General features: G+C 36.4%; 1 protein-coding gene across 5 annotated transcripts in view; it reads left to right on the forward strand.

The window, feature by feature from the left end:
* LOC137646121 (zinc finger protein 142-like) overlaps positions 1 to 19,118 on the forward strand; it is a 38,420-nt gene that overhangs the window by 160 nt on the left and 19,142 nt on the right. For 2 of the 5 annotated variants that reach the window (XM_068379325.1, XM_068379327.1), the window contains exons 2-4: positions 3,200 to 7,313; positions 13,236 to 13,373; positions 17,935 to 17,985. In XM_068379325.1, the coding sequence (XP_068235426.1) occupies positions 3,204 to 7,313; positions 13,236 to 13,373; positions 17,935 to 17,985 (4,299 nt within the window). In that variant the 5' untranslated portion in view covers positions 3,200 to 3,203. The remainder of the gene's footprint in view (positions 1 to 3,199; positions 7,314 to 13,235; positions 13,374 to 17,934; positions 17,986 to 19,118) is intronic. The other 3 variants (XM_068379328.1, XM_068379329.1, XM_068379330.1) reach the window with 3 other exon arrangements.

Here is a 19,118-nt window from a genome sequence, read left to right on the forward strand (position 1 = left end):
GCAAGCTTGCTGTATTTGTAATCCTTCGCGTGGAAGCAGTTGGTATAAGCGAAGAAATCAAAGACTTTAATCGTGACGAACCATCAGTGAACCTGAGAGACTATACCGAGCCAGCGAAGGCGAGGACGGCTGTAGGTGTCCAAGTATTTTATCGCAATTTTTAAGTGACTGACGGCAATTATCGCCATTTTACCTGAATGACGATGATATCTGTAATGTATTACAGTCTCGTAGGCGGCTTGACTGGAAAATCATGATGTCCAAGCGAAAAGGATGGTTTGTTTACGTGGCCAAAGAGTAATTGTACGTCTGGCAGTGGGGCATTTCGTGTGGTGGCCGGGGAAGGGATGGAGGGGGGGGGGGTGAGGAGGGTTGATTGAGAGAATCGGGAGTTACAGCTGGTTGTCCCCCCCCCCACCCCTTGCGTGGGACCGCAACATTGACCCCCCACATTTTTGTTTGAAATCATTTTTTTAGCCACGATGCGTATATTATTAATGTAATAATTTTCTCTTGAGGTTTATTAGATAATTCTATGCTAATTGTTATCAGGTTTACGTGTAGTTATGTCCGTCATTAGTTATAAGAAGGGTTTTAGTATGATTTATTGTTAATTTGTTCTCAACCATTTATTTCCTTATTTCCTATCCTCACTGGGCTATTTTTCCCTATTGGAACCCTTGGACTTATAGCATCTTGCTTTTCCATTTAGGGTTGTAGCTTGGTTAGTAATAATAATAATTGTAATAAAAAGGAGTATTAATAAAGGTGGGGGTGTGTTTGCATTGGAGGGAATGGGTGAACGAAGGCGAAGAGGATACAGTAGCAAAGTTGTTCCTACAGGAAGTGAGCGGCTTCCTCACCTGCCCAGGAGGGGCATCTGGATGTCCAAAATAAAAACATATAAGCAGACGAATTTTCTCTTTTAAGAATAATGAACGTGATTTCTCATTCATAAATCTTAAGCCAGCTGTTGTAAGAATAGATGTGCACATGGATTACATCTTAATATTTGTTTGTTTTGGTAGCGGAATTACTAATGGACGTCTCATCAACCTTGACCTTGATGTATTGCCAATATTTTTTGCACAGATTCCTTAGCAACTTCGAAGACATTTAATATATATTGTTGCTATTGCACAAGGTTCTTGGTCAGCTGATATCATATGATTTTAATCGTATATTTTGGTTAGTATCTTCAGCAATTTATGGATAAATTAATTACTTGTGATAGATGTTTATGGCTCCATTTAATGTATACAAACATTTTACAATTTATTTTTCAAATATGCAAATTTGATATATTATGAATTAAATTTAACAACCGTTATTAGCTGGAATTGTGTATATTCATGAAGGGCTTTAATTATAGTAGTAATAAATTTATTTCATTTATAATAACCATAGTAAAAAAAATAATTTCTTGGATTTTTTCTTGAACCCATTCTGAATGTATCAATAAACTAGAACTTATGACATATCAGTTAGGTTTTTTGTTTTGATACCGTTGCGTTTATTTATTCCGTTAGTTTTTGTTATATCATTGCATTTGTTTGTTTATGTAGTCTGGGTTTATTATGATGTCATTGCATTTAGTTGTCAGTATTTTTGTTATGTTGTTACATATATTTATATTTTTTTGTTTTGTTTTTAGTATAGCTTTTTTATCTGCTAATCAACTGCGAAATGATTGCTGATATAACTGAATACCAATATATGTTTATATATTGTTTTTCTTATATACAAATACACAATTGTATGTTTGCATTATATATACATAAATGTATATATGTACTATATATGTATATATATATATATATATATAGTGCATGTATAATTAGTTATATAGATAGTCATCATATTAGTAACACACGACAATTAGTAATTGTTATGAAATCTATTTTCATATAAAGTTTTTCATGCAATGAGTTCCATATTAAATCATGTTATATAATACATTCCTGGTTTGTTTGATATGAGAACAATGTATTTTATTATTCTTTTGATTTTCCAAAGTTGAGTAATTGAACATTTTATTAGTTGATCATCATCAAATAGCTCTAAATATACTTTAAATTTCATGATATCATACTATATAGTACATGAAAATATGTCTCATACTATGTATCTTTAGTCTAATTTGTTTTTGTCAGAGCGTCCTGTAATGAAATATGTTCCTTTAAATTTTATCATAGAGTTTCAAGTTTTTTGCGCTTTGATTTTGTTAATGGTCAAATTTTGAATGTAGGATATGCTACTGAAGAATCATTAACTTTCTATTGATGTTAGGTGTTTTCAGCATATAAGATAAATTTACCAATTATTTTGAGCTGAAAGTTGTGCTATTTTAATGTAAGGAACCAGACTTGAGATATGGCCCAGGTTTTCCGGGGGTTAAATTCTTGAACTTTCTTTTTAAATGATGTGGTAGGAGTTGAAGAGCTTAGAAAATAGAACTTTCTCTCAAAGGGCAAACATGCTCCTCCTTGTTTTTTCTTTTCATTGCTGTTTTTTTTTTTATTTTTTTAGTACCTTTGATTAGCTGATCTATAAATGTCATCTTTTTTCATCTTTTATTGTTTTGTTTGTTTTTTTTTACTTCTCTTTAATTTTATCTATTTACTTATTTCCTCTCCTCACTGGCTATTTTTTCTTGTTGGATACCTTGGGCTCATAGAATTCTGCCTTTTTAACTAGGGTTGTAGCTTAGCTAATAATAATAGTAATACTATTTGCAGTTTTTTTTTTTTTTTTGTGGTAAAGTAATGCCATAAAGTGTGTAAAGTATTCTTGTTAGTGTTCAAATGATTTAGAACATTTTAAGGAAATGGCCAATCCAGAGTCTTTGGATAGCTGGGATCACCTTTTTTTTTTTCCAATTCTGACCAAGTTGTGGAATGATCCTAGTCAAGCAGTTGAATCGGTGGAACTTCATAAGTTGAAACTTTAGTGAATGCTTTTATGTTGAACTGGCTAATATAATATAAGTCTCTTTTCGTAGTTCATGTATGAAAGATTTATTTTATTTCATTACTTCTCTGGTATTTAATTTATTTCCTTTCCTCACTGGGCTGCTTTTCCCCATTGGAGCCCTTGGGCTTGCAACATTCTGCTTTTCCAACTAGGGTTGTAGTTTAGTTAGTAATAAGGATGATAATGATGGCTAAAATGTTGAATGACAGTAAGTTTTGTTCTTCAGGAGGATGCAGGAGGTTGGCGATGAACCGGATGTGCCTAAGGATGTTAGTCAAGAAGAACCAGTGTTGAACCAGTCAACTGAAAATATTACCAGTCAGGTTAATGAAAATGGATTGGAGTCTACTACAGAAGTTGCTGAGGAGGAGGAGGAGGATGCTTTGCAAACTGAGGAATTAGGAGAGGAAGCACTTCAAGCAGATATGAACGAGCCAGGTGAAGAAGGTGCATTAAATGATGAGGAGGAAGTCGATGGTGAAATAGATGGCGAAATAGATCCCCAGACTTCTGATGCTGGTGGATCTCTTCAGATAGATGAAGCTGCAATTGAAGAAGCTCATGAAGACAGTGGAGAATTGGTAATTGATGATGCCACAGTCGATAATGAGGACCACGAGGACCATCAGGAAACAGAGGAGGTTGAAGAGGAACTTCAAGAAGATTCTGGTCATGTTGAAGAAATAGCGGAGGAACAGGGAGAAATGGTAATTGATGAAGAACCCTATGAAGACCAAGAAGTTCAAGAGAGTGGAGATCATTGCCAAGATGAGCCAGTTTTATCAATACAGGAAGAGAATGTAGAACATCTGGAAGAGAGTAATGAAAATGAACATGATGCAGAAGTTAATGATAATGAAGATCAAAATGACAGCGAGGAAAAGGACGTCATCAAGGACGTTGACGAGACTGTGGAAAATGAGATTGCAGACAGTGATCATGCTGTTTCCCAAGATTTGCCTGTTAACCAGCAGGATTCCAATAATGTGCTAAATGGTATGCATAATGAACATTTGGAGAACATGGATGTAGAAAATGAGAAAGAAGAATGCGATGAGACTGACAACCAAAATAATGAAGCATTATTGGAGTCCAAGGAATCTGGAGATGACGCAGAGGCTAGGGAAGATGTTGAAGATGACCCTGGTGCCATGGATGTGGATGAGCCAAATGTTGAAACTCTGGGTGATGATGCTGTAAATGGAGACATATTAGATGATGACAATCTGAAAATGAGTAGTATGCCATCAGAATATAAATCATTGCCCCAGTGTCGCTTGAAACGTAACTATTCGTGTTTGCATTGTGGTTTTAACACCCAAAACCCACGTGAGCATCTTTATCATCTGAGAGACAAGCACGGCGAGAAGATGAAGGTTTTCGAGTGTCCCCGTTGCATTTATGCTTCCAAAAATCAGCAGAAGTTGATACGCCACGCTCGGATGGTACACAAATTGAAAATCAAAACTAAAGAGAGTAGCACAAGCCCTTATAAGAAGAGGGCCAAGTCTCCTAGAGCTAAAGTATCACCTGCAAAGTCAGCAAGAGGAAGTGTATCACCTGGAAAGTCATCTAGAAGTTCACCTGGAAAGTCACCCAGAAGTTATGAAGGTAATGATGGATGGGATGAAGACGATGATGAGGATGACTTTTTAGATGATGATGAGTTATCCATCAAGGATGGTGAAAGGGGTTCTTTTAGCTGCTTGCATTGTGAGTATACGTGCCGCAGCCGAAAGCTGTTAAACCGCCACGAGACAACATTTCATCTTAAACGTCGTTTCTTTCGGTGTGTAAAATGTAACTATGTTACACATTTGAAAGGGCGATACACTAAGCATATGAAATACCATCAGTTACCTATCTTAAAGTGTGAATATTGCGATTTCAGAACTCCATACCGATGGAATTTAGATCGCCACATGAAAAATCACACTGAAGATTGCGGTGAATATAAGTGTCACTTGTGTAATTTTACAGCTCAAATAAAACAGAGCTTGACAGTTCATATATCAAATCATCACTTGACACCTGAACAAATAAGAGAAAAGGAGCTGAAGAGAACCATTGGGATAAGCGATCCGGCCGATTGTACATCTGACGACCAGGAAATGGAAATGATGAGACTCGAACGAGACGAGCACCCGGATGCTCTTCGTTTGCCGGGGTTAGACTATCCAGATTCACCAACTGGACAAGACAGTCATCATAATGGTAATAGTTTTAGGGTATCAAATATTGATATGGGAGGAGCTGAAGATTCGCAAGTTAATGCTGATGACAGCAAAGATGAAGATGGTGAACCTAAGCCTAAGAAACCCAAAATCAAGATAACTTTGAAGAAAATGAAGGAACCCAAGCAACAGAAAGATACATTTTTCCAAGAGCTCAACGAACGGCATAACTTTGAGGAGGATTTCATTCATCCAGATGACGTGGTACATCGCCATGGTAATGTCTACATCAAGACCTTCAAATGTCGTGTGTGTTCTTTCAAGGCTGCTTTCAAAAATGAAGTATCACGGCATGAAAAGAAGATACATAGTATACCTATGCCAAAATCAGAAACCCATTCTAAGAAAAGTAAAAAGTCACCAAAATCATCTAGATCTCCAAAGGAACGGCCGGACACACTTCAGCAAATTCTTCAGTACCCTCAATCTTTAAACGTCAATGATAATTACGAGCCAAAGACGCGCAGAGAGTCGACAGAACGAGCCAACCAAGTAGAAAGAAGAGAATTTGATCTTCGGGACAAATCCAGTAGCAAATATCATAACAACAATAATAATGAGCAAGGAAGTTCTAATTCAAGGTCTGCAGATGATTCCTGTGACTCTCAGACAGCTAGTTCAAAAGAATCCTCTCCAGCTAAAGATGTGAAGAAGAAAAACTCTTCTTCCTTTTTTGATAAGCTTCAAGAGAAGATCTCTACTTCAAATGTGCAAAATCTTGTTTGTCAGTTCTGTGGACACGAGTCTAAATGCCTTTCTGAAAGTGTACGTCACCAGAAGTTACATCTGAGTGCAAAAAATATTTATGCATCAGCCTCACTCTCTACTAGGTGCCAGTTCTGTCGACATCGCTGCAAAACCACCGATGATTTGGTAAACCACCTGAAGTTATGTCCCGAAGCTCGTAAGAATCAAATCATGGATTCCGGAAAGAGAGGAAGCGCAGGTAGGCATGAGGATGATGACGATGATGCTGAAGAATCTTATCAAGATGATTATCCAGATGAGGCTCCTGAGAATGAAGAGTCTATGAATGAAGATAGCAAAGATGGTGATGCCCAGGATGCATTTGAAGATGATAAACACCCCATGGAAAATAGAGTTTTTGTTTGGAACAAGTTCAGAAGTCAGGAAGAAAAAGGGGACCAAGAGGTCGTTGAAGTTAAACATAAAATGGAAGTTGAGGATGAGAGCGATGATGATCAAGATAGTAAGTCAGACATCTTGGATACCCCATCGAAAGAGTCGAGCAAAAGCCCTGTAATGATGGACTACCAGTTGGATTACATTGAAAGTGCAACCCCGCAAGGCAGTCATTATTACAGTAAACGGGTGTTCCGATGCCCTCAGTGCAGCTTCTGGGCCACAACTGCATCACGTTTTCATGTTCATATTGTTGGACATTTCAATAAAAAGCCATACAATTGTTCAGAATGTGGATATAAATCTAACTGGCGCTGGGACATCACAAAACACATCAAATTGAAAACGACACGAGACAATAGTCATCAGAAAGCAGATGTTGTTATTACGGATGCCACCGGTGAGAAAAATTATGAAAAGTATGATAGGTACCTTACTGTCATACAGCTCGACGAATCCAACGCTCACCGTACAGAAGGTGGCATACCAAATCGAAAGGGCCGGCCTAAGCGTACTCCAGAAAAGGATGAAGAACCTGAATCAGACACCCCAACCACCTCGCCAGTTCGTAAGCCTCCGATGGTTACCATTCCCGTTGTGCCACGCTTTACACCAATGCCACGTCTGACACGTGCACCTACTCCAACAACAACGCGTCCAGGTCCAATGCCTTTTGGACCTATTTTGCCAGGACCTCAGATGATGGTTCAGCTAGCTGGGAGTGGTTCTTCTAACGCAACCACTAACACGACTACTACTACTACTGCTGCTGCTGTTGCTGCTGCTGCACCAACTGCAGCGAGGCCACCACCTCCCCTGAGTCTCCGAGGATCAAATCCTCCAAAAGTAACTCCCACGACAACAGCTACATCTCAAAGTTCCAGCAGCAAAGGAACCAGTACGGAGGAGACAGCAACTACTACTCCGGCAGTAACTGCTCAATACCAGATCATTACCCCACAGGTAAGATATATGATGCATGTTATTGATTATGTAACTAAATTAGTTGATAATATGAACGCTATACTGTGCAGCTTAGAAATGAAAATTATGTAATGGTATGTTAGATTTCTGTCAAAAGAGTGTCAGTTTTAATTTTGACATTACCTTTATGATGGAATCTATTTCAAATACTGTACCAGTATTGTCCTGGCTTCATTATGAATTAGCTAATAACAAAATTAAGGTAAACCGCAGCAGTAATTCATAGGTTAGTAGATGTTGGGTGAAAAGATTCTTTAACCACATTAGAAAGTCAGCCACTGTTAACCGTCCAGTTGGTTTTGTAGAATTACATTCTGTCTATCGTTTGTGACTCAGAATCTTTGTACAATATTACAGGCACCTTAGCAAAACCAAAGGCCATGGCAGGTGAAAGGTTGACTAATATATAACTAGGTTTTTTGAAGAGGTGCTTTGGTTAAGATGAGAAATTGGGAGAGTTCATTTATTCATTTAAAGAGTGAAGTTAATGGCACCATGTGCATGAACATTTATTAGGAACTTGCTCTTATATAATTATGAAGTTTTAAAACTTTCGTCCACTGAGGGTCTCATTACGAGTGATGGCTTCTGACGGTTAACAAAGGTTAACTTTACCTGGAGCAATGCTACCATGCTGCGTCTGACTTGGGTTGCATCTTGACAGAATAGTTAGTGGGTTTTGTGAGCTTATGGATGCTTCGGGGAATTCTTTCGGTGTTGTACTGTCTGCTTGTAATTCTTCGGTTCATCTTTGCTTTTCATACCCTGTATTTTCCATGAGATAGTCGTCAGAATAAATACCGTATTGGTACAGTATTCATTAGGTGACGGCTTCACTGCCATTTTTGCCTTTATAGTGTAGATGCTTAATTTTATGTGTGATTCAATGTTGTAGGAAAATGTGGTTCATAATTCATTACTGTAATTTTACTACAGACTTTCACACTTCATCTGTGTTATATATATGTGCTGTATAGTAATTTTTGTCGTAGTTGAGCAGTTGTTTTTTATTTTTACACATTTGTACACCATAGTTTGTCAGTAAAGTGTAGAATCCATGGTAATTTGTGCACTACCACTTACATGTTTCAAGCGATTAATCACAACGGTGTAGTACTGTATTCAGTACTGTAATCCCTATTTCATCAAATATAGTAAATTACATGCAGTACCCTCATATAAAAAGTACTGTATTGACTAAATCTTCACACGTTTTCAACTCTAAAAAAAGCGTCTGAAGCCTTTTCAAAACCGGCAACATACAGTATTGCATAAGGCAGTGTCAGATAAAGGAATTTCTGTAAATCTTTATTTCTTGATATTGTCTTGATGAAAATTATTTAAAGTGTCCCTTCTGTGAGTAGATAAATTACTCAACTTGTAAACGTCATATTTCTTTAAATCATGCCTTCGATTTTTTTAGTTAAATGAAAGAGTGATTTATGAGTATTCAGTACAGTATTTAGGATTCTTACTTTTGGGTTTTTTGCTGTCAATTTAATAGACAATAAAGAGTAATGATGACTCGAGAAATGTTTATTTCATATTAGTCAAAATGAAGACTCAATAAATATTTGATTTTTTGTTAAAATAAACATTTGGTAATTTGCGTTTTTCAAGTTTTCGTAAAACCCCCTCAGCAGAAATCTTGGTAAAACTCCCTTATAGAAATCTTTTTGAGTACATTTCCTTAATTTTCTTGTATCTGCTAATGATTCAACGTAGGCTTTAGTGCTAATTTTTCTTAATCATTAGATATATCAGTACTGTACTGTAAATGAGTGCACATCAACTAAATATCCTTGGAATTTATCAGATGGTATGAAATCTTTTTAATAGGGATATTAAATAAGGATGTACAGTAGATATACATACTGTACATTGTCCAACAGTACTTACGGGAGTATTTTTATATGAAAATATATATAAATATATTTACATTTATTTCTTTTTTATAAGATACAGTTATACATCATTTTATATTAAATTGTACAGTAGACTATAGCCTTTTTAAGTTTCCATCAGGATTTTTTGTCTTTTTTTAAGACGCTAGATATCTGGAATAGGTTCCAGCGTTTGGCCTTAAGGTCTGAACCTCATAATCAGCTATTGAATCTTGCCATGATATATCTTGCATTAAGTAGGTTTAAGTGCATCATCACCTTTTTTTATTGTGTTATCTACCTATGAGAAGGAATCCTTTTTTTCAACTACAATGCGTTTTTGTTAAATTGCTGTATATGTCATCGCTCGGCTTCGTGTGCATGTCTGCTCCAGTTTGTATTCACATCTGTGAAGATTTTACATAGGAATTTAAGAATTAAGTACCATTTTTATTTCAAATATTTCTTCAGTGCCTCATTACCTTCAATCTAATTAATCACCTTGTTTTATTGAGAAAAAAATCATTATTTTTATAATTACATTTGTATTAGACAACACATATTTTGTTGGGTATTTTTTTTTCTTTTTTGCTATTCTACATAAACAGCTGCTTACTGTATTTTATATTTTTAACTTGCCTTGACATTTAGGTTTGAGCTACTGTATTTATTTTTCAATGGGAGAGTTTGAATGACCTATTATTTTTGCTGTATATTAAGAGGATCCTTCAAGGGAAACATTTTAATAGCTGTTGGGAATGTGCTGTACTGTAAAAGATATTTAGAAGTTCCTTCTTAAGATTAGACTTGGGAATTTTGCCTTAAGGGTAGGGGTTGGGAGTACTGAATTGTAAATTGTTACTACACCATCACAAACCATCGTCCTTTACATAAGGTAGATAACAGTGAAGCTGGAGTACTCGGCAGTTAAACTTTTATGACAAGGTGTAAACAGGTGGCCGGTAGTTACCGCCAGGGAGCTGGGAACCCTGTGTACAATTATACATGTGAATGTTTGATAATATCAGGCGTGCTCATTTGAAGCACTCTCCTAACCAGACTGACAGAGTAAAGCTTATGAAGAAGTGCACCAGTATGCAATTTCTCAGCGTTCAACCTATATTTGATGCTCTCTCTACCAAGGGTATCTTCTGTGTGAGCGTCTGTTCATATTTGTTCCGTCGGGCTCAGGCACGTACCGTAGTAAGTCATAAGAAAACGGAAATTGCCCTTCCGATTCCCCTATTGGACGGTTAGTCCTGTAAGAACGATTGATAGGAGTTTCATGTGTCACTATTACCATTTTTGTCCTTATGGTAGGGGCAGTATTGGCCAATCCTTCACTGAGGATGAAGACAGAGACGTTGAGATTTCACGCTACTTTGATTTCTCCTCAGCTATTCAATCATCGATTGGAACAACACAGAAGCTTGGGATAGCGAGCATTTATTGGAATGTTACCACTTTTGCCTATGATCGCAGATTGGTTGGCTATCACACGCTCTTATAGTAGCTCCATTTGACCAGTTTGTGCTCCCATTAGGCATGGTACTAGGTGTTTGTGTGCTCTTAAGAAATTGCCATTACACATGGATGTGATCACAAGCCAAAACCTTAACTGCTTGGTTCACAAACAATCGCACATCCTCTTGCCCGCTCGTGATCGATCAGGTACCCTCTGACCTGCCTGCTAGAACGCTCTCCTAGGAGCATTCATTTTGAAATTTTTGGTCTTGACAGGTGGTGTGCCTATTTGCACGTAACCTCCCTTACTGATCAATTTGCAAGCCTAGGTTCTTGTTGCGCGCTCTGCATTACTCCCGGATATACTGTACATTGGATAGGTAATAAAGACTCGCAAGCATGCAAATTCTGTGCGCTTTCAACAGAGTCCAAGAACTATTGCTGAATGCAGGGAAAGTGACAGTTCCCCTGGCTTCTTCGGTTAACTCTTTTATAAGTCTTGTAGAGAAGCTGTCAGGAGGCCATTCATAGACTTCTCAGCCCGGAATGAATGTGTTCTGTAAACCTTGTTTAAGATGGAGACACCTGTCACAGTCAGGCAGGTGATCAGGCTTAAGGATGCGTACATCCAGATCCAAATCCATTACCCCTCCAGGAAGTACCTTTGCTTTATCATAGGAAGCAGAGTACAGTACACCGATTCAATTATTTTTGTGTTTTCTCACCAGCTTTCGGCTGATCTTGGCAGACTTGTAGGTCGACCTTTTTAGCAGACAGAGGCTTCTCTTGTTTTGTAACAATCTGGGAATCATGGTGAACCAAAAAATGTCAGTTCTAGTACTCAAGCAAAGACTGATTTACCTAGGTATGTACATCGTCACCGTTGTCGGAAAATTTTTTCCGTCTTGGGACCAACCAGGAGCATCAATGCCATATCAGTGTGTTGGAGGTTTGAACATCTCTCCTCTCGCTTTAATAATCCCCCTCTTTTGACTGTACACTTGGTGGTGTCTATGAGTGACAACACCATCGTAGTGGCATTATATATGCAATTAAAGTGGTACTGTTTCTCTACAGCTTTGACAGGTAGCAGCAAAATTCATGAGTGAGCAGTGCTCGACTCGATTACTCTGATAGCCCGCTTTATTCCAGGCAAGAAGGGCATTAGGTCATTGTGACAGGAAAGCTGAGCAGAAGGACACAGATTGTCTGGTCAGAATGTTCCTTGCACCTTAAGATATCAAACAGGATCCTGACTTTTAGGCATTCCCCGACAGTTGACCTGTTCGCAACGTCTCTAAAACATAAATATCTGATATGCTGTTCATAGGGGCAATAGCCGGAAACAGTGTTCAAGGACGCCTTCCAATTCCCTGCAAACCGCCTCCATGTTTATGTTTTTATGCTTTAGAAGGTGTCTAAGAATATGATAATCTATTGGCTGAGAGAAGTTATTAATTTAACCTTTCGCCACCCTCGCCTTCTGCTCCAGGTAGAGTCTGGGGTAGAGCTCTTAAGGTCAGGGGTGTAAACATGACCCTGGTATTCTGTAAGAATCTCTTTGTGGCCCAGGTACTCCAGGCAGGCATCTGAAAACAGAAGACCATTTTTAGTGCACATTACCTGCAGGAATCGATCCACAGGCCCCTAGATACCTTTTCTGTAAATGCCTTATTGTTACTACACAGGTTTTCTGATCTGTATCCTTTATTACACAGCCTGTGGTCCCAATTGTATTGCTAAACCACCGATTCACGAGGCGCAAGGAACCTTAACTCTGCACCACTTAAAAGTTTCTGAGTTTTGGTATCCCAGGATAAGTATCCAGCCTATTGGACTGGGAACTTCCTCCCACCTAAGGATGAGGGAGAATGATATGCAAACAAAGTGACTGCTCGGCAAGCCGGAGATCTGGGCTTGCCTGCTCTCGGCCGATAACTACCGGCTACCTGCTTACACCTCCTTATAAAACTTTACTGCCTAGTGCTATAGGTTTGCTAGTATCTATCCTATGTAGAGGACTCGGGTATGTATAATTAGAAGTTCAAATTACTTTTAAATTTTTCATATTACAACTTAGATATAAGACAATATCCAGTTTGGGTTTTATAAATCTGTTGCTACTTAGTTTGCAGAGTTCAGTAATAAAGCTTATTTTATGCTCATTATTTGACATGGTTTTGGTTTCTTATGTTTTGATATGCTTATGTATTGATAAATTTAGATCTTGTTATCATATGTATAGTCTTGTTTATATTATATGTTGGTGGATGCATAATTAACTAGCTGTTGCGGAGGATGTCCTGTCAGTGTTTCCTGGTGTTTTAAAATTTGGCTAGGCTTTGTGCTTCGTTACTATTACATTGGTTTGTGACCTCTTACGCTTTAGCCTGGCAGTCCCCGAGACATGCTTTACTAGTTACGTTAATGTCTGCTTGTTTTTATGTGGTGAGTACAAGTGCTCTCGTAAACATTTTGTCTGTATGCGTTACTCGTTGAGCATAGTGCAAGTAATTAGTTATCAAAAAGTTCCAATGTTAGTGTGGTGTTGCAGGGGGCAGTCAATACCAGCCTGGAGACACTACAGCTACTTGCTTCAGGGTCTACCAACTTATCTAGGCTTAAGAAGCTCCAGAAAGATTGTGTTGTGAGAGCGGAGGAAAAGGAGAGTCAGAACCCGAATTCCCATCAGGTGAGACAGGGTGATGTTATGAGGCAGGTCAACAGGAATTGTGACCAGGAGAAATTTAAAAGCCTGTTTAGTATTTTCCTCCTTTTTTTGGTTTAGGGCTTGTAATATGTTTGATGATTTAGGGAAGTGGATTGCTCCCTTATGTTGACATTTATTTTTCTGATTAATTCTATGTGCATGGCAAAGGTGCTCGGTAGAGTACATTTTTTTTTTATTATTCACATACAGTGTAGTTTTAGAGCACATGAATGAGCATGGCACTGCTTGAAACTTTTTTTTTTTTTAGATATGCTTTATTTAATTACTATTTGCATCAAAACAATATGTAAACTGTTCTTATTGCCATGGAAATTTTTTCCATGGTTATATTGGACATTGCAAAAGTCTGAAGTACTTGATTACTTTTTTCTCAATTATAGAAAAAGTGAAATTGATGAATGACTACATTTTTTTATTAGGATTTATTCGCAAGTTATTTTATACGTAAAGTAAACAGGTTATGTATACTTATATACAGATTTGCGTAGTTGTATATTTGTAAAGCTGAAAGAACTTTTAGGGTTGATAAGCTAAAGGTTAGGTTGTAAGTGAAGTATAGATATATCCCTGTATATGTTTGTCATCAGGATTCTCTAAAGAGTGAAGGAACCTCATGTATCCTTTTTGTGTGATAGTGTAATACAGTAATAAGAAAATGGAATTCAGGGCATTAGCTACTTGAAAATGATCAAGATTTTAATCAAAATAGGATTTTAGGTAAAAGATAGGTATGCTTATTACCGAGAATCTCTCAACATGGGGAATTTCAAGGGAAAATAACTTACATCAGCCGGGATATTTTTGTATTTATATTACAGTGTACTGTATGCAGAGGGCGCATATTATTCAGCCAATGTTAGTGTTAATGTCTTGCAGATGAACTTTTTTTTTTATTTATTTTTTTTTATTAAGGTAGATTAGGTAAAAATTTGAAATGTTACAAGGCTTCCATACGGCAAGGATTGCAAACATTTTCATCATCAGTAATACAGTACTGTAGTATTTTTTTTCTTTTAGATTAGAACACTGCACTTGAACATTATTTTGGTTTTGTTATATTACTGAGTTCCGTTTTTACATTCCTCTGTAGAAAGGGAGTTAGTCTTTTGTTTTTTATGAATTTATGTAGAACAGACCCTTATATCCAACTCTACAAAAGTAAAGAGTAAGCCAGCTGTTTAGTTCATATGTAGTAATAAAAGTAATTTATGAAAACAATTTACGAGGGAAGAGTTTATAATGACATAATTATCAATGGGTAAAAGTTTTATGTAATGTGTATGCTGTAATATACCATGCTTGAATTACTCAAAAGGAAGCAGAATGAATAGAACCTAGAACAGCTTTTAGAAATTTTTGTAGTTCAGAATCTTGGATTAATAGAGAAACTGTAGCAATAGATAATTTGTATTTTATAAGTTAAAATAAGCTTGAAGAATGCAAGGTTTAACTTTAAACTCCCTGGATAACACATAAACTACTGTATAGTCTATTCTTTTTAGTGAGGCAGAATTGCACCCACTCGGAGGGGTGCCCTTTTAGCTCGGAAAAGTTTCCTGCTCGCTGATTGGCTAGAGAAGATAATTCTAACCAATCAGAGAGCAGGGAACTTTTCCGAGCTAAAAGGGCACCGCTGCGAGTCGGTGCAAATGCACCTCATTAAAAAATGGACTATAATTATTATAGAATACAACATTTGTAAATTAGAAAAATATTTAAACCAAGAAATTATGGGGTAAGAATCTAGAATTCCATAAAAATGAAAGAGATGATTGAAGCTGTTGAAGTTGCTTGCAGGTACAGTAGTTCTTTGAAAGTACAGTATGGGAATGTATGAGTTAGGCCTGTTTGGAGGGGATGTAAGAGCTAGGCCCAGGTTGAAGAATTGGGGAAAAACAGTTTGGATATGTAGAAGGTTGTGATGGGGTATTTAGGACACTAAGAAATTAAAGAATTAAATGAAGTACAGTAGCTATATTGTTCAAAAGGTGTGCAATATAATAAGTCTAAAGTGGTACAAAAGATATCCAGAATTGAGAATCTAAGGTGAATGCGTCTATGTTAATGCTGAGAATCCTAGATTATGATTAAATGTAAGACTTAGGCAGTTATGATTTTATGATAATATCGGTTTACTCATGATTGAAAAATTATTGAGAGTAAAATAGAGGACCAAAACAAGGGTAATTTGAAGTGCACCATTAAATCATGCCATGCTGAGAATCATAAAAAAAAGTCAATTTATTCATAAAGAAGCCCTTTTTAGAACTTGGAAGCTGTTATTAATATTTAAGCATTGTGGTAATTATACTAATTTTTTTAAAGTGTCTAAGCTTACATACAGTATTAAACCTATTGAGAGTGGCTGTAGTCTCTTCAGGGTTGGTGAATTTTCATTAAGGTTTACTGAGCTTACTTTTACTTAAAAATATAAATTACTGTTTTCTATGATATGTTTACACAGTGAATTTCCACTCTCTTCTGTTTTGGTCATTGTGTGCAGTGTACATAGTAAGAAATAATAAATATATCCTGTGTTGAGTTGCAAATTGATTATTTTATTGTGGTGGAATAAAAATGAATAAATGAACTCGACCCACGTCACTTTTTAGTGCATGTTAAAGGAAATTTGAGATTAAAGGTCTTGGGTAGTTTTACACTGAGCTGTTAAGCGAGTGTTCCTTATGTAAAAATTATTCATTTTTTTTTATCTTTTTTTTTTTTTTTTTTATGTAGGCTACCTCCCAAAATTGGGGGAGTTGGCGGGGTAGATAGATAGACTATAGAGTTGTCATAAATTATGTTTGACTTGATTAGTATGTAGGAGAAAAGTATTGGTGAACTGGTCTTCCCCTGTAGATCTTTTACAGAATAGGAAATGACAATTTGTAGATACCTGTACATGATATTCAAATGTCTGAATTATTTTGATTTGATGGTGTCCTGGTGAGATGTTACTTTTTAAGTTTAAATAAGTCAAGGTAATTCTTGCATACTACAGATTTGTCTTTTTGGCATTGGAAGATTAGATTTGCATTCATTTGGTTTAGGTGCAATTGTTGTTTCTGTTTTGTCTCACCTTTTAGAAGTATTAAACATGTGGTTGACATTACTGTATTGAAATACTGTACTGTACATGATATTGTTTTGTTAAGTACTTTATTGCAAGAAAAGGACCACCTAATGATAGTTTCAGAATTGAAGTATATGACGGGCAGTGTATTTAAAAACTAGAGTTGTCGCATATACTACAGTTTTGCTTCCATATTCAAAAGAGAAATATTCAGCTCTGAACCTTGTTTTCAATGGTATTTTAAACCCCTCTTGACCAGATACTAAATGACCAAGTAGTGTGATACCTGCTGTGAAATTGTTAGAAGGTACAGAAAAATTGTGGAAAATATTGGACCCTTAGTCAGAAGGAAACTGTAAAGAAAACTTAAATGATTCAGTTACTTTTTTATCCCTACATTTATTAGGAAATTAGATTTATTGGTGGATCATAAAAGATACCACGTACAATAAATGCTATGTCCCATATTTCTTTATTTATCTTTGGTTCTTGTACTTGCAGATACATTATTCATTGTACAGTACAGTGTTTATACCTTTTATAGATGGTGATGGTATTGTAAAATAGACTTAGATTGAAACCTATAGAATGGTAATAAGTAGAAGTAAGAAGGATCTCCTCCTCCTCGTAAAATACTCATTCAGGTTCGAATTCAGTGCATAGTTTTCAGTTTTATAATCCAGACTGAATTAAAGGAGTCCCCATTTCAGATTCTAAGTTGTTAAGGTGAACTATATTTTTGTATTGGATAGTAAAAGGAATGAAGTGTGTTTTACAGATTTAAGATAATTATGTTTAGTTAGTAAGTAAATTACCCAAAGGTATATTACACAGTGCATATAATCCATTTTAAACCTTTTTTGGTGTAACATTTATTTATTGAGAATTATTCTTGGGTGGCTGGTGTAATGTCATTATTTAAACGTGTACAGTATTTTTTTTACAGGTTTGAACTTACTCTCTCACAGTAGATACACATTGTCTTCTATTGGAGTAATATTTATAGAACCTTCATTTTATTGGAGATGAACATTTCATACTTATTTTGAACTGCTCTTATTTTTCCTTTTTTCTTTTATTGTTAGTGCCTTTCTCATTCATTATTTTCACAATTGTAAATGCAAAGTAGTAATTCATTTTAGGATTTGATGGTATAGTGACATTTCCAAGTTGTGATCTGAAGTGAATTTTTATTAACTGTTCAACACAGCATGGCTACTAACTTTTACTTTAGTTTAAATTTCAAAAAAATAACGGTGTCAAAGTTAGCTTTCCTAAGGCATGGCAGTGATTCCCCTGTGATTGTAGTTTTAGCAAGAAGCAAAATTAACAGCATCATTGTCCCATTCCTGTCGTATGGAACGGCAAGTTCCGCAGTCGCAGGGGACAGCATGCAGGGATATATTTTGCAGCGGACTGAAAAAATATTCCTTTTTGGCATAACTTCAGATGAGATTGTTAGCGTGGCTGAGGTTGCTGGCAGCCGGGGCCCAGCATAAGGTAACATTTCAGGCTAACTAATTTTTTTTTTGGTTCAGTAAAGGGTTGATTCACATTATCGGTCTGGTCACGTTCCAGTCTCGGTTCGGTATAAGTACTGGAGTGTTCGCACCATCGGTTCGCTCACGGTCTGATCAGTGTCTTGGCAGAATCATAAATATAAGGAAAAAGCATAATTGTATAATACGGAATATTGTTCAGTGATACTAGGAAATGTATTTGTGCAGTGAACATTTGCCTGTTATCGTACATATTGATTTTTTCTATCATGACCGGAGCGAAAGCAGACCGAAGCGCCAGTGTGAACGCTTCCATTTAAATAACCATATAACAATATTTGACCGGACCGTGACTGGAGCGAGAGCGAAGCGCGACCGGACCGATAGTTAGAATCTACCCTAAAGGGCCTAGGATTCAGCTGGATCCTAAAATTACACTTTGATTGATTGTGCTTGAACACTGCTTTTTTGCTTATATTATTTGACTGTGATTGTCCCTTATTCGTTACATTCTGTTGTTGAAAATGTGGGGTTGCGGTTGCTTAGCCGATATTTCTAATTTGACTTTTACTTTAAACTCAAATTGCTGAGCAAATTTTAAAGTAGAGCACAGTAAAGTGCATGGGCCTGCCATTAGTATTTATATATTTTTCTAGCTGCTTCAGTTACTAATGGTATTTTGAATTTTTATAAACACACTTGTGTATTTTAGCTGGTTAGTTAATTTAGAGTATATGCAATTAAATCCCTTTTTTATATTTAAAGCTTCTTCATTTAAAGTTGAACAATGTTTAGATGCAGAAAATTGTAAGTGTTATAATTATAAATGAGGTTATAGACAACAGGTCTTGCTACGCCATGGTATGTCAAGGTTGTTTCCATATGAGGAAGTAATTTTGAATTTTCTAGTTATTAACATCGGGGTGTACACTCATAGATACTCTTACTATGAAGGCATACCAGAGTAATCCTATTCATGTTTTGTTGTTTTTCATTTCTTCAATATCCAGCCTCAATGCATTATTATTATAAATGTACTGTATATGATTGCATGTGAGAATTTTAATTTCTCACTGTAGGTGTTAATAAGTGTAAATGTTGAAGTAAACAGAATCTCTAAATTTTGCAGTTAAT

Source organism: Palaemon carinicauda, chromosome 8 (assembly GCF_036898095.1).
Source record: "Palaemon carinicauda isolate YSFRI2023 chromosome 8, ASM3689809v2, whole genome shotgun sequence".
NCBI lineage: Eukaryota > Metazoa > Arthropoda > Malacostraca > Decapoda > Palaemonidae > Palaemon > Palaemon carinicauda.